A 21801-nucleotide genomic window follows, 5' to 3' on the forward strand; every position below is an offset into this window, starting at 1 on the left:
GAATACCAAACAGAATAAACAGATATCTAGGCATAAGACGGTGAAACTGTAGGCAACAGTAAAGTGAAAATATTAAAAACTACCAGAGAGGACAAGAATTCAACAGAATGACAATTAGACTGACAGACAACATTTCATCAACATTAGATGCCAGAAGATGATAGAAGAGTATCTTAGGGAAGCTAGAATTATATATCCAGCTATCATTCAAGAATGAGGTGAAATAAAGATATTTCTGGACATACCAGGACAGCTGTATCACCTACTGACCCTTGCCAAATAAAAGAACTGCTAAAGGTATATGTCAGTAAGCAGAAAAGTAAACCTGGGGGAGGGAGCAGGTTGTTGGTGCCAACAGTGAACACAGAAATCGACACATTATGTTGGCAAATCTAGTTAACTATAGACAGTGTATCAGGATGCTTTATGCTAACAACGGAATAACCCACAGGAACTTAAACTCCAAAAAATATTTAATTAGCTTATAATGAGAAGTGTGGAGGAAGGAAGGTTGGGGTGGTGGTCCAGTGTTGCAACAAAGGACCCTAGATCATTCTATTGTTCTGCTCTGCCGTCCTCAGGATATGAGATCTCTCTCCTCATGGTTGTGGGATGGCTGTTTCAGCGCCAGGCATCATATCATTACCCTATGGCATCCTAAGCAGGAAGGCAGGGAGATGTTAGGAGAAAGCAAGCTTGCGTTTTTTTTTTTTTTTTTTTTTTTTGGGGGAGTATCCCTGAGCTAACTGCTGCCAATCCTCCTCTTTTTTTTGAGGAAGACTGGCCCTGAGCTAACATCCATGCCCATCTTTCTCTACTTTATATGTGGGACGCCTACCACAGCATGGCTTGACAAGCGGTGCCATGTCCATACCTGGGATCTGAACCAGTGAACCCTGGGCCACCGAGGTGGAACGTGCGCACTTAACCACTGTGCCACCGGCCAGCCCTAAAAGGAAGCTTTCTAATCTGCCTCTTTTTCAGGAAGGAGAATTTTTCCAAAAAGGCCCGAGCAGACATCTCTATGTCTCATTGGCCTGAGCCGGTCTAACTTTGACCAGTTCTTGGTAAAAGGGAAAAAGCTTACTGTGATTGCCTTTGACCAGGCTTGCCTCATCTCCTGGGACTGGATCCTTTGCTGCCTGAACAAAATCAGGATTCTGCTGGCAGGAGAGATGGGGGAGTGGCTGCTGGTAGGCAACCAACAACGTCTGCCACAGATGGCAAAACACATGAACAAAAATCGTGTCGAATTTGTTTTTTAATTTTTAAAAAAGGAAAACTAAAATTGTTGACCACATTCTCAAGGAAGAATAAGATAGAACAAAGAGAATTTCCTTGTTAAATCACACCAAGTTTTTGCCCTCCCTAAGAGAATAGCGTTGCTGAAAACTATATACTTTATTATAAAAACGTGTACATGCTAACAGCTGAAAATAGCCACTAAAAGAAGAGGAATATAATTTCCAAGCCAGGAGGAAAAAAAAAAAAAGGTGGTGGGAGTAGGAATAGTATTTCAGTCCAACAGAAGGCAGGGGAAAAAAGAACTAAAGAAAGCTTAGTAAAGAGAAAACTCAAGTAAGATAGTAACATAAGTCCAAGTACATAAGTATAATGGAAAAAGAAAAACTACCAGATTGGATGAAAAGCAAGAAGTGGTCTGGAGAGTGGAGAGACCTGGTCAGCAGGACAGGTGGTTCTGTTCTTTATACAACTTTCTATTCCTTGCCACATCTGTCCCCTCTCTCCCCGACTGTTTCTGTCTGGTCTTGTCTGCCTAACGATTGAGATAATGTTGTTTTTCTAGGCTTTACTTCCTGCCCTAGTGTAGATATGTATAGCAAATTCCTGGACTTTAGCCCTCCCAAGACACGAACAAACCACACTGGGACTTCTGGAGCCGGCAGGTGTGGAGCAGAGCTGGGCTGGAGCAGAGCAGTCTGACTGAAGAGACCCCGCAGCCTAACTCTCCCCTGCCCCGCCCCCTCCCCACGCCTCAGCCCAGCGTTCCTCCCCTTAGAGGCTGTTTCTCAGGGCCTAACATTGATCTCCAGATGAAGACTGATGGTTTATTTCTCTAGGATTGATCGAAAGTTAGCCAGAATGACGATCATAAGTTTAAAGAAGTTTGTTAGCTCTTGCTTTCTGATTTCCTGGCTGCTAACTCTGGGCCATATCAGGAGCACCAGAGCCGAGATCTCAGACTGGATATTAAGTCAAGGAAGGCAGGGGCTCGAAAGGCAGAGGCTGCCGGAGGGGTTGTCACTGGGGAGCAAAGAGGCCTGAGTCACTAGGATCACTGTGAGGGGTCGGTGCCAGAGGCTGGGGCCAGAATGTTGCAATGTGATGACTTCAGTTAGCCGAACGTGCAGAGGTGCAGCAACCAGTTCTCAGACATGCTAGGACGTTCCTCACTGGGTTTGAGTTTTGTGTAAGGAAGAGGCTGTCAGGTCTCTTCCTCAAGATCATGACTGACACCCCCCTCACCCCCCAGGGCACCTTCTGCCAGCCTCAGCTGCTGCCTTACCCAGAAGGCAGGGAGTTTGCTAGGTTGCTAGGCTGGCAGGGATCTGGCCCTCGATGGTTGTACCCCAGTTAGTGGGAAAAGCCTCTCTGGAAGGCAGTGGGCGCTTGTGGAAGGAGCACTGGCCTTGGAGCCTTCAGACCTGGAGTGGCATTAAAACTCCATCACTTCCCGCCTGGCTGACCTCGTTCAGCTAGTCTTGGGACTTCTGTGAATACCAAGTGAGACGCTATGCCTGAAAACGCTCAGACACTCATAAGGCATCATGCAGTGTGAGTAATACCCTGTGGTTTGATGCCTTTACTTTGAGGCTCCGGGACACATCCTCAGGCTGTGTGTCAGTGGGTGGAAAGAGGGTGCTTCATCAGCATCTTGCTGGCCTTTTTCCTTCTCCCCACCCCTTCCAGATTCAAGCGGTCCACCTCCCCCCATCCTCTGCAGCTTATTTTGACATTTCTTTTCTCTGCCTGCCAAGAAGATTGTGTTCAGCTGCACTGGTCTGAGGCTGTGCTATCTTGTGCTTCATTAGGTTAATTCGACGGCTTGCCTCCTGGGAACTGACCTGAGAATGGCTCTAAAACCCAGTTGCCACTATTTTCTTTTTGGGGCAGGCTTTGCTGCTCAGTGCCTTACCCCTGCTTTTCCTCTCCTCTGCCTGTGAGCTGGTGAGGGCCTCCTTTGAGCTTCCATTGGTTTCTTGAACCTGCCAGAGCTGCATCTCCTGATTGGTAGAAGGCTCTAGGGGAGGGAGGCCATCCATTCTTCAAGGCTCCTGCTGCCCCTGACCTGGATTCTGGTCTCCAGTTCCTCTCTTCAGCCTCAGCATCTCAAGCTCGACCAGCCATCCACGGGACATTTATTGTTAAATGGTCTCACCAAATTTGCTAGATCTGTGACCACAAATCTCTTGGAAGACTGTAGCATTGCCTTGCCACCCGCTAAATTTCCCTCGTTCCTCCCCTTCTCTCTTAGAGGACTGTTTCACATCTGATCTCTGTAAATCTCCAACTCCAACAATAGTGAGACCATCCTCACTTCCCTACTGCAGACTGCATCACTCCCTGGGACTCTGCCCCATGCTCTGCTTTGCCTCCTGTTTCACGGGTAGACCCTCTCCATGTAGGCACTGCATCCTGCCCCTTCTTGCTACTCAGGGACGTTGTTTCTCGATTATCTTCTCTTTTTCCTGCAGCAGTAACCTTCCGTCTACTAAATCATTCCCACCAGTATACAAACATTCTGTAATATCTCCCAACTTAGCCCCCATTCTACTTTATCCCATTCCCTTTTTTTGGGTAACACCTTTATTGAGATATAAGTCACGTAGCATACAGTTCACCCATCCCAAGTGTACAATTCCATGGTTTTTAGTCTATTCACACGGTTGTGCAACCATCACCACAAATAATTTTAGAACATTTCATCACCCCAGAAGGAAACTCCATACCCATTAGCAGTCACTCCCATCTTCCCCAACCCCCAGCCCTAGGCAACCACTGATCTGCTTGATGGATTTGCCTATTCTGGACATTTCATATAAATGGAATCATATCATATGTCGTCTTTTGTGACTGGCTTCTTTCACTTAGCACAGTGTTTTCAAGGTTCATCCATATCGTAGTGTGTATCGGTATTTCGTTCCTTTTTATGGTTGAATAAGAGTCCATTGTATGAACATATGATGTCTTGTTCATCAGCTGATGGAACTTTGAGTTGTCTCCACTTTGGGGCTAATATGAATAATGCTGCTATAATCATTTGTGTACATGTTTTTGTGTGGACATATGTTTTCATTTCTCTTGAGTCTATACCTAGGAGTAGAATTGCTGAGTCATATGGTAAATCTGTGTTTTACCTTTTGAGGAACTGCCGGACTGTTCTCCAAAGCGACTGCACCATTTCTCATTCCCACCAGCAATGTATGAGGGCTGCAGTTTCTCCACATCCTCACTAACACTTGTTATTATCTGTCTTTTTGATTATAGCCTTCCCAGTGGGTGACAAGTAGTATCTGATTGTGGCTTGGATTTCTCTGATAGCAAATGATGTTGCGCATCTTTTCATCTGTTTGTTGGCCATTTCACATCCAGTCAGGTGTTTACTCCCACCATACCTCTGGATCAGTCACTGTGAAGGTCGCCACTGACCGCCTTCTCTTGTCCATGTCAGGCCTTCCATAGATAATTCCTCCTGGTCCTGTAGTTTTAAAAGTGAGCTGTGCTCTAATGACTTTCAGATGTACGCCTCCAGCTCTGACCTCATCCAGAGCTTCAGATGTGTGTCCAACTGCCTATTGCCATTTCCACGTGAATGTCTGAAGGGCATCTCAGATTTAACCTGTCACAAACAGAACACTTGTTTTTTCTCACCCAAACCCATTCCTTCCTGAGTTCTGTATCAGTGAATGGCACCCCCACCACCAGGTGGCTCAGGTCACAAGCCTCCGTGTCCCCTGATTCTGGTCTTTCTTTCTCACCCTCCACCCTCCATCCAACCCATCAGTTAAACCCTTCAGAATACATCCAGCCACTTCTCACCACCTCCACTGCCTGGGATATTGAAGTCCTCCTCTCTGGTCTCCCTGCTAGTCTTACACAGCAGGCAGAGTGGTCCTTTACTGAAAAATGTTGTAACCTAAAAAAACCATAGATTTTATTATGAATGTATCACATACTCAAAATAGTATATAGCATATATATATTCTTTAAAGAATAAAAATAAAAAAGACTGTGTACCCACCACCCGGATTAAGGAGTAATTACTCAGTACTTCTGAAGTCTTGGTAGGCCCCTGCTTGATCTTATCTCCCTTCCTGCCCCACCAGAAGAATTTCCTGAATTTTACAGTTGTTTCCTTGATTTTTTTTTCCTATTGTTTTACCATCTATATATAGAGTCCTAAACAATTTCTGGCTTAGCTTTGCATACTTTTGAACTTTTCGAAACTCATACTATAGGCATTCATCCACGATATATTCTTTTTGCTCAGCATAATAGTTTTTTGATCATATTTGTGCCTGTTGATGTCTGAAACTGGCTTCCCTTCATTCTTACTATATGACATGAATGTACCACAATTTATCTGTTCGATTATGATGAACATGTGGGTTGTTAGCAGTTTTCAGCTATTACCCAGCGCTGTCTTGAACATTTTTTTTCTATTTTATTTTTTTTATTGAGGTTATGATAGTTTACAACCTTGTGAAAGTTCAGTTGTACATTATAATTTGTCAGTTATATTATAGGTGCACCACTTCAGCCTTTGTGCCCACCCCCACCCCCCCTTTCCCCAGGTAGCCACTAGTCTATTTTCTTTGTTCATGTGTTTGTTTATCTTCCACATATTAGTGGAGTCATACAGAGACTGTCTTTCTCTATCTCGCTTATTTTGCTTAACATAATACCCTCAAGGTCCATCCATGTTGTGAGTGGGACGATTTTTTTTTAAATTTTTTTTTATTTTTTCCTTTTTTCTCCCCAAAGCCCCCTGGAACGTAGTTGTATATTCTTAGTTGTGGGTCCTTCTAGTCATGGCATGTGGGATGCTGCCTCAGTGTGGTTTGATGAGCAGTGCCATGTCCGCGCCCAGGATTCGAACCAACGAAACACTGGGCTGCCTGCAGCGGAGTGCACCAAGTCAACCACTCGGCCACGGGGCCAGCCCCCTAGGGGTTGATGTTATCCTTTTTTATGGCTGAGTCGTATTCCATTGTGTATATCTATAGATATAGATATAGATATAGATATATACCATATCTTCTTTATCCAATCATCAGTCAATGGGCACTTAGGTTGCTTCCATGTCTTGGCTATTGTGAATAATGCTTCAATGAACATAGGGGTGCATGGGTCTCTTTGAATTGCTGATTTCGAGTTCTTTGGATAGATACCCAGTAGTGGGATGGCTGGGTCATATGGTATTTCTATTTTTAATTTTTATGAGAAATCTCCATACTGTTTTCCATAGTGGCTGCACCAGTTTGTATTCCCACCAGCAGTGTATGTCTTGAACATTTTTGTACATCTCTTGGTTCAGATGTTCATATGTACCTGGTAGCAGAAATACTAGAGTTTACCACATACCCACTGGGATGCCTAAAATTAAAAAGAAAATATCAAGGACCTGGAACAAATGGTGGAAATTTGTTACTGGTGGAAATGTAAAGTGCTACAATCACTTTGGAAAACTATTTGATAATTTCTAGTAAAGTTAAACATACACCTACCCTATGACCCAGTAATTCCACTCCCAGGTATTTACCCAAGGGAAATGAGACTTACGTGTCCACAAAAAGACTTGTATAAGAAAGTTCAGGGCAGTTTTATTCATAACAACCAAAAACTGAAAATGACTCAAATGTCCAAACGTGGAAAAGAACAAACTATTGATATACACAACATGGATGAATCTTCAAAACGTTGTGCTGAGCAAAAGAAGCTAGACACATAAGAGTACAAATATGTGTTTATATGAAGTTCAAGGGCAAGTAAATCTAAGCTGTGGGGACAGAACTCAGAAAAGTGGTGGAATGGTGACTATGGAGTGGGAAGGAACACAAGGGAACTTTCTAGGGTGAGAGAAGTGCTCTGCTTCTTACGCTGGGTGCTTACACAGATGTACACAGAGGCAAACATTCACCAAGCTTTACGTTGAAGGATTTCTGCATTTTATTGTATATGAATTAAACCTCAATGAAAAAAGTAGATTGTCCCAAGTGGGGGTGAGGTTTTGGGGGAAAATGAAACAGTATATTCAACCTGTTGTCAGAATTCAGCTTAATCTTTAAATCTGCTTAACATGACAAGCTGGCTGAACTCACTGACTTTGTAATTCAGCGTTTTGAAATATTCAATCTTTGAGTGAGAAACCATTTGTTCCCGCCCAAACCTGAGGATTGCAATCTCTGAGGATGTCTCCACACATGGGAAGTCATAAAATAAATTAGCCTAGGATGACTAGGGGAACTTTCTAGACTCTCATTCTGTTCTTACGCCATATTTTCTGTGAGAAAGATGGTTGTAATTCCTCTTACAAAAAAGAAAAACAGCACTGGGATGTGCCCATGTCCATCTTTATGAAGTAATTTCAAATTATCTTCCAAACATTGGAAGATATTTATTTTTTTCCCCACCAGTGGTCAGTGTGTATCAACTCCACATCCTTTCTAAACTCTTGGTACTGTTAGTTTTAAAAAATTTCCTCCAAGGATTTCTTTTAAAATATAGATCAGGTCATGACACATCCCTCCTCAAAACCCTCCATCAGATTAATAATAAATCCTAATGCCTTCAATGTCCTCTGTGGCCGGGCCCCTCGTGCGTTCTTCTCTGGCACTCTCCCCTGCTTTGTTCCATATAATTTCCCTGTCATCACACTTTGTAATCACCTGTGCCTTTGTATTTGCCAGTAGACTGGAAGCTCCATGAGGACAGGACAGGTATGTCCTGTCCCACACTGTCCCCCTGCCCTGGCACTGGCCTGTTAAGTATCTGTTGACTGAGCCCCCACTGGGAAGTGGCCCAGGAAGACTGGCCTGCTTCCCTTTGCTGGCACCAGAGGTGGGGGCCGATGCCAAGTGTGTGCCCTGTGCCCTCCCTCCGGCTTTTTTGTTCTGGCTTATGCATGGGCTTAACGTGGATGACCAGAGCAACTGTGCAGGGGGGAAGCAGAACGAGGCAGTGAGCAACTGGAGGGCGTGGGCAGTTCACCGAGGAAGCAAGCTGCGTGCAGACACTTTGTAAGGGTCAGCATTGGGTGACTTCTAGGATTTTGGGTGCATGTGTAGGGGCCTCTGACATCTAGTCCCAGTTAGCAGCAGCCCCTCCCTGTGCCTGCATTTACCCTCAAACACAAGTTGAGCAGCTCAGGCTCCCAGGAACAGCCCCGCCATGGGGTTGCAAAGGAAAGGCTTTTGCTGATTATTCCACTTCTTTGCTCTTGCCAGACATGTCAAAACTAGGACTTTTCCTCTCCCCTCTCCCCAGCAAGGCAGCCAGTTACCTCAGATGCCTCCTTTGTTGGGTCAGAATCCCTAGGAGTGACTGACTTCTGCAATGGGAGAGGTGTTTCCTCTGGTGCCTCCTGCACCAGCTGCTGCCCAGCCCCCACCTTCAGTGGCCATAGTGGTCCAGGTTCACCAGAAACCAGGTTTCCCCAGCGAGGCCCCTTGCTCCCATACCTTGCTCAGCCTGGAAAGTCACCGCCTCCCAGATCCACTTGCCTCATGGCTGGCTCTCCTCAGATCACTGGATGCTGGGAGCAGGATCCTGCAAAGCCAAGTTCCTTTCCTTAGAGTTGGTTGTGGAAATGGCAGAAGAGGACCTGGAAGAGTCAATGACCTGGCTTCTCCTTTACAGACTGTCCAGCCAAGGCCATGCCTAGAGTCTGGCATGCTAAATGAATCGATAGAACATTGGAAGAAACACATTGGAGCCAGTGCTGCTGGGGCCCCTGTGGATTACAGCCAGGAGCCCTGGGTGAGGCATGCGGCCTGGATGAAGCTTCACTCTTGATGGGAAGCAAGCTTCTCTGTCTCCTTCTTTCTCACCCCTGAGTCCCTGGGTAGTTGAAGGAGCTCATGGGCTGCTTTCTGTACCCTGGCCAGTTGCAGGCTTTGGAACCAGATAGACCTGGACTCAAATCTCACCTCCACTCACAAGGTTGTGACTTTAGGCAAGTTCCTTCACTTCCTTGAGCATCGTTTTCCCACCCAGAATAATATACTCCTTATGGGAATGTGCCAGTTCCGTGTCCTGATGGCTTTGTGGTTTGGCTTGGCCCCAGAAATTTGAGCTGCCACGAATGGAAGGAGTGGCTGAGGTTCTTGAACATAGAACCTGAGAGGCTGTCTCTGCAGCTGCTGGCAGCAGCCAGAGGAACTGAAAGGGCTGGAGCTGGAGCTAGAGCTTTCAGTGAGAGGCTGTGAGGCCCAGGGGCCAGGTCAGAACCAGGGCTAGCCGGATTTGGAGAGGAGCTGGTGGGAACAGGCAGGCAGCCAGGTTTAAGTGGTATGGAGCCAGTGCCTAGGGGCCTACTCTCAGCGTTGTCCCTGACTTTTACCTTGGCTCCCTTGCATGTGGCATCCATTTAGGCTCCTTTCCTTAGGGCGATCCCCAAACGGCCCCGCAAGTGGCCTTTTCTCCCTGCTCTTGCCTGCCAGGGCAGCACAGGGCCTCAGGCTGTCAGCATTCCCAGGGACCCTGGTATTCATTTTGTCCATAACATACAGATGAAGGTGACTGCCCAGAGGGCTGACTGGTGGTGGTGCTGAGCCCAGCACCCCTGAGTCCTGACACAGTTGGGTTCTTTCCCTGACACCAGAGCTGGAAGGGTTGTTAATGGTTCACTGAACTAACCCAGGAATGCTTCATCTATAATCCACACCCGAGAGAGAAGAGGGCAAATTCCAGAGCCCAGACCCAGCCCCCCTTCTTTCTCTGAGGGGCTTCTCACAGGCACTGTGGGTAGGAGGGTGCGAGGGCACTGGGATGGGGAGTCATATCCATGGTCCCCTGAATTTTCTCTGGGTCATTTTCTCTTAAGTGTCACCTGAAATTAACCTCACATGTCTGTACTGGGAACTGTGTAAACCTGGATCTTGCAGTGATTTGCCAGGCACTCTAGGAAACTACTTTCTGTCTTTGTTTACCTCCTAGCTAATAAGTGAGGATGGCGGGCTGATCTCGTCCTTTGCGGCCCTGAGTTATGGAGAACGGTGCTATCTCTGGATAGAGGGGAGAGCCCTTTCTTTCATCCACACTTTGGTTAAGTGGGCGTCTCCTCTACTGCCAGCTTTGTCCTCTCTGGGACTTGGGGGCGGGGCTGGGAGAAAACGTGTGTGCGCGTACATTTATCTGCACATTATTTTTCCTCTCTGCAATTTCAGGGTCACGCTGTAGCAGCCTGGCGCCTGATGAGTGACGGGGAACCTGCCAGGGGATTACTGCTAGCGAGAGCTAACAGCAGGACAGCCAGCCTCAGGGGAGTGGGGATGGGCAGAGCAGCCTTGGAGCCCGGGCCAGCAGCACCAAGACGGAGGCCTGGGCCCTAGCAGGGAGCTCGGCACACGCTCGGCTGACCCAGGCAGCATTCAAAGCAGCACCCTTCTGAGCAGCAGCTGTTCCCAGGCCCCAGAGGACCTCACAGCAGGGGCAGGAGTTATGAGACCCCCTACGCAACTGCATCCAGGGCTGTGACCTTCAGGAGAAAGGACTGGCACCTCAGATGGGAAGAGGAACAGCAGAACCTAACACAAGGAGGATCTTGGTCTCTGCAGCAGAGTTTTCTGACACCCACAGAGCTTCCTGTGTTTCTTCTCTCAGGATTGGGGCCTGGTTCCCTCCCCTGGCAGAGGGGTTGGGCCAGGAGGGCCAACAGAGGTGGGGGCGACTCTTGCATGGAATCCAGGCAGCTTGAAGCCCATGTGTTCTCTGTTGTGATTGGGGTGCGAAGGCTTCCCCCCTGTGGGGGACGAGGGGCCGCCTCGGCATCTGCTCATGAACCACAAGGACCCCGAATGCTCCAGACTGGACCGTTTCAAGCTGCCAAAGAAGGGGGCCCCCAGAGCTGGCAGCCAGCAACTCCAAGGGACTAGAGAGCTGGGATGGATTGACCTCCCTTTCGCTGGGGCGGCGGGAGAAGCAGAGCCTCTGTGGCCCAGCTAGTGACGGAGAGATCTGATGAAGCCGTAAGCAGGGGCCTGAGTGGCTCAAGGACAGGGGAGCCACTCCTGCCTACATACTTTCTCCTTACGTTGAGGGAGGGTGGGACCCCTGCTGCTGTCCTCTTCTTGGCACGTGCCTCTATGCCCTTTGCACGTGGTGCCAGAATCGGCAGGCTACACCGTGGCTGGCCCGTCAACAGGCTGGGAACGGAGTGGCCACGGTGACACCCTCCTGCCCACCAGGCTGGTGGTCCAGCCCCCGGGGCGCTGAGCCATGAAGTGCTCCCTGCGGGTATGGTTCCTCTCCGTGGCCTTCCTGCTGGTGTTCATCATGTCACTGCTCTTCACCTACTCCCACCACAGCATGGCCACCCTGCCCTACCTGGACTCGGGGTCCCTGGGTGGGACCCACCGGGTGAAGCTGGTGCCTGGCTATGCTGGCCTGCAGCGTGTCGGCAAAGAGGGGCTCGCTGGCAAGAGCTGTGCCTGCCGCCGTTGCATGGGTGACACCGGTGCCTCTGACTGGTTTGATAGCCACTTCAACAGCAACATTTCCCCCGTCTGGACTCGAGAGAACATGGATCTGCCCCCGGATGTCCAGAGGTGGTGGATGGTGAGAGAGCCGTGGCCCCTTCTGCCTCCTCTTTGCTGCCCCCTCTCCAGGGGTCTGTCCCCCTGTTTGGGGGTCACTCTTAGAGCCCATTCTTGGATTTGGGCTGTCTGTCTTCTGGCTCCCAGAGCCTTAACAAAGTGTGAGGTCCTTTTGACCAGAACCATCTACTAGGATCACAGATCCTACAGGGCAGAGCAAGCTTTGGCCTGGAAGGAAAGAAAACAAGTATTTCCTAGTGCCTGTAGGGGCCAGGCATAGACCAGCAGTGCCTGCTGGGCAGGGAGGTAACATAGACAGGAGAAACAGATCCCAAGGGAGAAGATGGTGAGAAGCGAGGACCATGGCAACAGGGAGAGGGCCTGCCCTTTATACAGGAGGCAGCCGCTCTCAGCCCCAGCGATTGTTGCTCTGTAGGGATGTGACCCATCACGACTGGATCTTCTGGACCTTTAAGAGAACCCAGAAGTCCAGATTTTTTTTGCTAAATATCCTAATTTGTAAATGTTGGCTCAAAACAATTTTAAACACCATGAGGGCCACTTACTTGGTTCTTTACAATTACCGGAAAAGATTTTCTTCTGGGCAGGGATAAGAAAGCATTGTCAACTCCTCTGGGGGTTAAGGGTGGTGAAGGGGAGGGGCTAAGGGGACGCGTGTGCCCACGCCTCCCGGCTCTTCTGGATTCTGTCGCCTTTCTGCTGCTTTTAATTCCCTTCACCCCATCTCTGTCGTCTCTAGAGGGTTGCTCTCCAGGCTCTGCCAGGGGCTTCTGGTTGCCACATGTATCAGGGGTGGAGCAGTATCAGTACTTAACCCAGAGACCCGCAGGCTGCCTGCATTCCCCGAGGGGGAACTTGGGAGGCAGCTCATGGTCCTCAGTTTCCCCCTGGCAAATGGAGAGGATGATGACTCCCCCTTTTTCTCACCTTCAGGGAAGCTGTGAGGGTGAGTTCGTGTGATCAGGCTTATCACAACTCACAGATCCTGCTTCCTGGCCCAGACTGTCATAGTCCCTAAGGAGGAGGAGAACAGGGGTCACCAGGAGCCCCACAGCCCTTCCTGTGACAGCCTGGAGCCCTTGAAGGGTTCTACCTGTTGCTCATAGCCACAGCCTTCAGTTTATGGGAAAATCAAGGTTCAGAGAGTACGCAGGGTATATCCAAGGTGATGAGTTTCAGTGGTGGCCACCTAGGGCCAGAACAGGAGCCTGGGCAGGTGTAGACCCAGGGGCAGGCCAGGCCTCCTGCCTATGGGGTGGAACTCAAGGCTATTTAAGCACCAAGCATGTTTCTTGGCTGAGATGCAACAGAGGCCACAGTCACCCCCTTTTGCCACAAACTTAGAAACTCTTGTCTCAGAGCTAAACTTCCATTCCACACTGAGTTTGTGGTCTTGTTCTTGAAGGCCTGTTCTGTGCTCAGAAGAGGCAGAGAAGCAGGCCTACCCCTTCCCCTCCAGGTATTCCGTCCCCTGAGCAGCTCCTGCTGGGCCACAAACCTGTGGTGTTTCGGCTTAGACCACAGAGCATTTGAAAGCCCTGGCTTCTACCTTACCAGCTGGTGGTCCCTGGGCCAAGTCTAACCCCCCTCAATGTTTTTAAAATCTTTGCATTAGTTACCAACGTTTAGGAATCAGGATATTTCACATGAAATCCATATTTTCAGCTTCTCTTTAAAAACTGTAAAATTTGGTCCTTCTTGGCTCATTGCTTCACTCTTGTGTGTTACTTTCTGGCAACGTAGGCATCTGAGTGCTGCCCCAGCCTCATTTCATGGTCTTTCACAGTCACTGGTGGTGGGAGGTACCAATTTCATTCCAGCCATTCTGACTTTGAAAGAATTTCTGTGCCTCCCTTCCTCTCATTAAGGGCTCAGGGAGTGGCTCTAGGTATCCTGTGGTGCGGCTTCTGTAACCCCAAGCCCTCAGGCTGAATCCCAGGGTTGTGTCCCCGTAGGCTGATTGGGAATGAACTCCTGAAGCTTGGTGGAGCTTTCCACATTAACTGCACCTCACAATAACTCTGTGTGACTCAGAGCTGCCCAGAGAGGACAGGAGAGCAGGGGCCTCTTCAAACATGACGAACCCAGGCAGTTTCTCTGCTTTGTGGCATGGGCCTGCAGATCCCTGGAGAATGTGTTGAATGGTGCCTTGACCCCTGAGCCCCCTCCAGTGCGTCAGGGCGGCTCCTCACTAGCAGAGCACTGTCTCAGAAGGGAGACTTTGCTGCTGTTGAGAGAGGGGAGAATCCTCACTGCTCAAGGAGAATTCCTACTCACCCTGACAGCGTGGTTAGGAGGCCTGTGTGGCTTGGACCCTGGAGGATGAAGGCAGGGAGGGGAGGTAGGTGGGAATCTCTCCCTGCTCACACCCCTCCTTTCCCCTCCGCAGATGCTGCAGCCCCAGTTCAAGTCACACAACACCAACGAGGTGCTGGAGAAGCTATTCCAGATAGTCCCAGGCGAGAACCCCTACCGTTTCCGGGATCCCCACCAGTGTCGGCGCTGTGCTGTGGTGGGGAACTCAGGCAACCTGCGTGGCTCTGGCTACGGGCCGGATGTGGACGGGCACAACTTCATCATGAGGTGAGCCCAAGGGTGAGCCCAGGACAAGCCTCCAGGAGGGAGGTCTGACCGCCTTGGCCTTGTTTGGCAGTGTAGAAGTTGCCAGCTGCTGGGGGTGCCATGGGTCTCTGACATCCAGAACCTTTTGTGACAGGCTCAAGTCTCCTACTTTTGTCTGTTGGGGTGGATGGGGAGACAAAATTCCCATTCTAAACTTTGCTTGAGGCCTGCACTCAGTTGCCAACTCTGAATTCCTCTGAAAAGAGCTGGAACTAGACTCCTCGCTGATGTCTAGTGAAAACTCCCAGCAGAGGCCCTTCCACCTGCCTGGTCCCCTCAGCAGTTGGGCCAGGAGTGAGGGCCCCAAGATAGCATCTTGCTTAATAGCCACAGGTGATTCCTTCTGGCAGACTCACAGAAGACTGAAGTCCTGGGCAGGAAAAGGAGCTGTGCAGCGCTTGCTCTGGGCTGCTGTCCCTCCCCTTTATCTCGTAAGGTTTAGATCATGGAGGGGCTCATTCATTCAGCAGATACCTATGCCCGATCTTGAGGAAAGGAGAAGGGTTTGGAGGGCATTCATTCCATACAGAGACACAGAGTGAGGAGCCTGGGAGTGAACAGGGACTAGAGGGTAGACTTATACAGGGCTGCTCACTCTGCTCCTGAACCTCTGTCTTCTGACTTCCTCCCTAGATTTGAGGACAGGAAATGCCCCAGTAGGGATCCTTCCATCCTACTCCTTGGTGGAGAAAGAGCCTTAAGAATAAAGATACTGAAAATGCCCTGTTTTCACTTTTATCTTAGGATGAGCATTGTAGAAAGACCAGGTTTCCCAGGAGGTAGAAGGAAGGGCTTTGTCTTAGAAACTGTTGCTGTCTCCATAGCAACACCAAGGCAGCAATAGGTCTCTGAGGTTTTCAACATTCCTTACAAAACCTTTCTCGTGTTGAGAACAGTGGGGGCTGGGAGAGAGAGAGGGATGCTAGGCCCCATCCAGGAACCCAGAGCCACCTGAGATTCTCCCCATCCTCCAAGTGCTGGCACCCAGAAGGTGAGGGAGGCAAGCTGGGAGCTGAGAGGGGCCTCTCTCCACCTAGAGACTTGGCCGAGATTGGGGAATGAGGCATCCATCACTTCAGTGCAGTGCCTTGGGAAGCCCAGGGCAGTGCTCTCGAGTGCCTGAAGCTCCTGCCTCACCTGTCCTCCCATCTACACCTAGTGGGAGCTTTTATTATACACGTTGGTGATGGTTGTGAAGCTCCAGGCTACAAGCACGGCAGACAAAAAGACTTGGCCTCTATGACTCATGGGCGATACCTGGTCAGGCCCGGCTGCAGAGAGGAATTCACAGACATTCCCTCACAGGGACCAGGCTAGGAGATGTGGTGTTTTGGAGTGGACTTCAGAATGGCTTTGTAGAAGGGGTAACCGAGATGGTAATTGGCTTTTTGCTGATCTGTATAAGGAGCCAGATGGCAGTGGAGGTGACTCTGCTTATAGGCAATATGTTGGTTTGGAACCAGTGGGGAGGCCCGCCTTTCGGGAAGCAGGACCAACGTAAGACCTCATGGAAGGGCTGAGCTGAGATACAGTGAGATGATGGCTCTACCCACCTGCCCCCCAACCAGCTTCCTCCTCCTCCTATATGTCTTCTGAGCCCTGCTGACAACTCCAAATGGAGTTGAGCTGGTCCTGCCTTTACTGGCCAGCAGATAGATCCATGACTCCTAGAATAGCATCTGGCAGATTGTAGGATCACCATAAATATACGAATAAGGAAAGGTATTAGGCGGCCAGGTGCCAAACCCTACGCGTGAATGCATGTCAACCCTGCCTGTGCCCCTGCCCCCAGGTACTTCTTTGGCAGCTGGAAGCAGCCAGGAACAGATAGAATGCTAGAATGCTTTTCCTCCAAGTCACAGAGACCCAGCTCATCCTCTCTATCCTGCTTTGGCCCCTTTCCAGGGCTTGGCTTCTCCAGGGTGAATCAGAGCCTCGAAGCAAAATCCTGTCCCCAGAAGTATGCCACATTCCTTCCCTTTGCCTTGGAGGCTCCGAAACATCTTTTTGGACCTCTTACTCCATTCATTCTCAGACTTTGAAAGCTGGCGCCTGCCCAGCAAGCGGGAGGGACCTGAGGGAGGTGGAGGCTCTGCAACAGGGCTGACTGAGGAGCGGGAGGCAGTGATCCTGGCTGACACGTCTGTGAAGGGACTTCGTGAAAGCTCTGGCTGCTGATTCAGTGGACAAGTGGAAAAGGCAGATGGTGTGGGCTGGGGGTGGGGGAGTGTAGGGGTGGGGGTGTCTTCAGAAGCTAACCTAGGGCAGGTGTCCCCCTTTGATCTGCAGGACCACCTTGGCTCTCCATCTTAGGTGAGATGAGGTTTGTTTCTTGGGTACTCAGAAGAGTGAACCTTGACCCCAGCCCCTGCCGGCCCAGGCCCTAGACAACTTGAGTGTCATCATCCCATCTTCCACCTCCTGCTGTCCCCTTCCATACCCCAGGCAGCTGAGAAATACCATCTTTGTTAAGGCTTCCTCGCCAACCTGCTCTGTTCCTCACAGACCCCAGGGCTGATGTGGCAGAGGGCAGATCCAGACTGTGGCTCTGGTGACCATAGGACACCAATGCTGTGTGTGGAGCTGTGGCAGCCCTGGAAAACTGTTACTGAGGAATGGGAAAGGATGCTTCTTGGCTCCTCTGGGAGACAATATCTCTGAACCCTAAAAAGCAGAAGATCAGAGGGGCACCTGGACAGGAGGCAGAGGGGCAGTTAATCTAAAGAAATAGGTTTGGGGGAGGGAGGCAGGGTCTGGATCCCTGTTTGGGGGCCAGAGCACAATTGGTCCTGCAGAGAAGATTCTAGGCTTCTACTTCACCAGAGTAGAACTGACACTGCTAAGAATAAAGACTCACTCTCTAGCTCCAAATCAGGCCACTCTCAGGCTTTATAGTCTCCCAGCCCCAAACACCCTTCAATCCCTCAAGGGAAGGGAACCGGAAAGGCAGGAGGTACAGTAGTGTGACCAGCAGGGGTGCGGCCTCCCTGAACATGCTCTTACCACATCACATCGTGCCATCAATGGGAGACGGGCAGAGGGAAGGCAGTGTGGGAGCCCCCGCGACACAAGAGGTCTTCACCCACCCAGCTCTGTGGTGCTGGCCACTTTAAAGATGCGGAATGTTCATACTGGTTTTACAAAACGCATAAAAAGCTGGGAGAGCATGTGGAGACTTCACTCTCTCTCTCCCAGATCCCTGTGTCCCCAGTGGAGGTCCAGGTTACAGTCACCCACCTTGGTGGTCATGATTCTGCAAGGTGGTCCACATAAGACAGGAATGTTCTCATAAAGTATCACAGCAGAAAAGACCAACAAGTTTGTGTTTAAAGCTGGATCACCTGTTTTTAAGCTGCTCACCCAAAAAGGGAGCTTTGATTTTATTGATCCTATGTTTTGCACCAATTGAAAAAAAGTAGAAACCCTCTTGGCTTATTACACTCAGGGGGGGTGGGGAGCCTGTGCGGAGTTTCCAGCTTCTTCCATGACAGCGCAGGAGAGACAGACCCACACTGCACATCACCAGGGTACAGCCAAGGGTGGGCACTGTCAGAATTTGGGGCATCACTCTTGGCCTTGGCGTGGAAAGGCAGACAAGAACTTAAACTACAGGGACAGGGTGGCTGGGGCTGGGGGAATAGAGGCTGTCTTCTTCCCTCCCTCTTTTACTCCCTCCCTCCCTCCCTCCCTTCCTCCCTCTCTCTCTCTTTCCTTCTTCTCTCTGTTTCTCTCTCTCTCTTTTTTTTTTTTTACAAAATATGTTATCACACTATCTAGTTTGAAGTGTTCCTTTTCTGTGTTGTAATTCCCTCCTGCTGCACATAGTAGGTATTCAAAAGACATGTATTAAAAGGAAAGAAGTAGGATACCTCACAGCACTTGGTTTTTTCAATGAATAGCTCTTGGACTTATTTCTTATTTACACACGTACATCTACTTCATTCATTCTGATGGCTACATGGTATTCCATTATATGAATGTGCCAAAATGTATCAACCAGTTCTTTATTGTTTAATTGATTCTCCTTTTCACTATTATAAATAATAGTATTTATTTATGATACTATTCATATATAATATTCATAAATAATACTACAGTGAATATCTTTGTACGCATGTCTTTGTACACTTATGCAGCCATTTTTTTTTTTTTCCTTTTTCTCCCTAAAGCCCCCCGGTACACAGTTGTATATTTGTAGTTGTGGGTCCATCTAGTTATGGTATGTGGGACGCTGCCTCAGTGTGGTTTGATGAGCAGTGCCATGTCCGCGCCCAGGATTCGAACCAACGAAACACTGGGCCGCCTGCAGCGGAGCGCGTGAACTTAACCACTCGGCCACGGGGCCAGCCCCTTATGCAGCCATTTTTATAGGACAGATTTCTAGAAATGGAATTGCTGGCTCAAAGTGTACCCCCATTTATATTTTGATGGCTAGCACCAAATTGTCCTCTAAAAATCTCCTATCAGTTTCCAGGGCGGTTTCTTCTCATATCACTCTCTTGTCCCTGCAGGATGAATCAGGCTCCAACTGTGGGCTTTGAGCAGGATGTTGGCAGCCGAACCACCCACCATTTCATGTACCCTGAGAGTGCCAAGAACCTGCCTGCCAATGTCAGCTTCGTGTTGGTGCCCTTCAAAGCCCTGGACCTCCTGTGGATTGCCAGTGCCCTGTCCACAGGGCAGATCCGATTGTGAGCCACTCTGCTGACTTGAAGTGGAATATGGGTGACAGGACTACCTGGGGAGGAGTCTTCCCAGGGACTGGATCTTAGAAGTCCTTTTACTTAATATTTTGGCCAAGAGGGGCTGATGAGGCAATAGTTGCAAGGGCCCCAAATGATAGGTTAACTGAGGCCACAGATTGTTGTGTCGCTTCCTGCATAGTGACAGCCAGCATACTGGTGGTGGAAAGGTGAAGAAAGGACAATCTAGTTTTGGTCTCCTTCCCAGGAGGTGGCTCCTGACTGTGGGAGCTCTGCCTTCTGAGAACTTTCTTTGGAGGCAGGTACCCAGTCACAACTGGGAACCTCAGGAAATTCAATACACCAAGCATTTTTTTAACAGCTTTATTGAGATATAATTCTCATACCATACAATTCACACATTTAAAGTGTACAATTCATTGGCTTTTAGTATATTCAGAGTTGTGTAACCATCACAGTTAATTTCAGGACACTTTCATATTCTCAAGGTGAAGATCTTTAAAGATAAAGATCTAGAGATATGCCTGTACGCCTTAGCCATGACGCTCACTCTCTCCACCCCCAGCCCCCAACCCTAGGCAACCACTAATCGCTTCTGTATCTCATGATGTATTTTTGTGTGTGTGGTAAAATATATGTAACATAAAATATACCATTTTAACCACACAGGTCAGTAGCATTAAGTAACATTCACATTGTTGTGCCAACATCGCCGCCATCCATCTCCAGAACTTTTCATCATCTCAAATGGAAGCTCTGTACCCATTGAACAATGACTCCCATTTCCCCCTCCCCCTAGCCCTGATAATCACTATTCTTTCTGTCTCTACGATTTGACTGTTCTAGGTACTTCATATAAGTGGAATCATAGTGTTTGTCCTTTTGTGTCTGGCTTATTTCACTTAGCATAATGTTTTCAGGGTTCATCCATGTTGTAGGATGTATCAGGATTTCATTCCTTTTAAAGGCTGAATGGTATTCCATTATATGGATATACCATGTTTTATTTATCCATTCAGCTGTCAATTGACAGTTGGGTTGTCTCTACCTTTTGCCTGTTGTCACCATGTATTTTTTAAACACAGAAGTATAAGTTACAGTTTCCTTACTTTATTTTATCTTATGTTTGGGAGACATAAGCGCTAAAATAAGTGCTATAGAGTTTAAGTCCCATAGATACTTAGAAAAGGAAGTGTAGGTTACAGGCCCCATGGCTGGCTAATAGGGAAGGAGGGATTTGTGCCAAATGTGGGAACAGTAGCGAGAGGGTCATTGTGGGCAGCGGTCAGAGCACAAACATGGTGGGTGTGAGATGAACGGTGAACTCAAGTGGAGAGTTCACAGCAGAGAGTTGTGGGAAGAAAAGTTGGGGCTGGATTATGGAAGGCTCCCATGCTTGTCTAAAACATCCTCTTTTATCCTGGAGGACATGGGGAGCCACTGAAAGTTTCTGATGATATGCTGATGAAGGTATTCAGTGATGTGCTATGGAAGAGCAGTCTGGAAGCAGGGGGCGCCTCTTGTGAGGCTGTCATCACACAGGCCTGAGCGGGAGGAAAAGCATCCCTGGGTCCCATGGAGCCATCTCAGTGTTATTTTTCTTTCTGCTTGTAGCACCTATGCCCCAGTGAAGTCCTTCCTTCGAGTGGACAAAGAAAAGGTAAGCTCCCTCCTCCTCCTCCTTATTCATCCCCACCTCAATGGGAACAGTGCAGACCTGACTCATGGTGTCCCTGGTCCTGTGGCTCAGGTGTCCCTCAGTGCCCTTCCAGAACCTTCAGAGTCCAAATCTGCTAGTATGCCTGACCCCCCACAGAGGCGGCAGGAACCACGGAACACGGACAAACAGGTCCCCTAGCAAGCATGGAGGAACTGGCAGAAGTTGCTCAGAGCCTGGCCTGAGTCTCCGTGCCCCAAAAGCCCCTCATGTGTCTGTTACCTATTCTCCCAGGTCCAGATCTACAACCCAGCCTTCTTCAAGTACATCCATGACCGGTGGACAGAGCATCATGGGCGGTACCCTTCCACAGGGATGCTGGTGCTCTTCTTTGCCCTGCATGTGTGTGACGAGGTGAGGAGCCCAGTCTGGGGGTAAAATCGCAGGACTCATGGAATAGAGGGAGTCAGCCCATCTCAGGGCTTAGCCGTGCCTCAAGAGGAATGTGCTTTTATAGGCAGAATCCAAGTGGCTTTGATTCCCCCTGTTTCTAGGCTATAAAGTATAGATCTGCACTTCCCAAACTTACTACTTTCATGATTTTACCAAATCTGAAATCACTTCATTGAAAAGTTAAATTTATTTAAAAAGGAAATAGAATATTACTTCCATAATTGATATTATTTGCCAGAAAGAAAAAATAACCATAAACATAGATAGAATGGAAACAATGTAGTTAAAATTTCAGCTGGATGGTAGTCTCCCACAGTTGTGGGCACCAAGCATACTCTGTGTTAAAAATGGGGGTTAGTCTTTCAAGGAACCACATCCCGCTGGCGGGCTGGGTTACTGGGCCATACACGGTAGTGCTCACGCCCAGCACACCCACTTTGGCCAGTAGATTCTTCGGTGTATGGTACTGGGTGTTTGACCAGCTTTCAAATATAAGTGCTCCATTAACAACAACAAAAAAAGGAAGTTAGCAAGGGTTGGAGAGCTGTCATAGCCTACCCCCAAACTG

The 21801-nt window shown here is 48.9% G+C and overlaps 1 protein-coding gene across 2 annotated transcripts in view; it reads left to right on the forward strand.

Annotated features, from left to right (window-relative positions):
• ST3GAL2 (ST3 beta-galactoside alpha-2,3-sialyltransferase 2) overlaps positions 1-21801 on the forward strand; it is a 50394-nt gene that overhangs the window by 20969 nt on the left and 7624 nt on the right. The window contains exons 2-7 of one of the 2 annotated variants that reach the window (XM_046683319.1): positions 8881-9000; positions 10410-11799; positions 14188-14381; positions 18932-19111; positions 20738-20783; positions 21075-21194. In XM_046683319.1, the coding sequence (XP_046539275.1) occupies positions 11461-11799; positions 14188-14381; positions 18932-19111; positions 20738-20783; positions 21075-21194 (879 nt within the window). In that variant the 5' untranslated portion in view covers positions 8881-9000; positions 10410-11460. The remainder of the gene's footprint in view (positions 1-8880; positions 9001-10409; positions 11800-14187; positions 14382-18931; positions 19112-20737; positions 20784-21074; positions 21195-21801) is intronic. The other variant, XM_046683318.1, reaches the window with a different exon arrangement.

The sequence above is a fragment of the Equus quagga genome, chromosome 13 (assembly GCF_021613505.1).
Source record: "Equus quagga isolate Etosha38 chromosome 13, UCLA_HA_Equagga_1.0, whole genome shotgun sequence".
In the NCBI taxonomy this organism is placed as follows: Eukaryota; Metazoa; Chordata; class Mammalia; order Perissodactyla; family Equidae; genus Equus; species Equus quagga.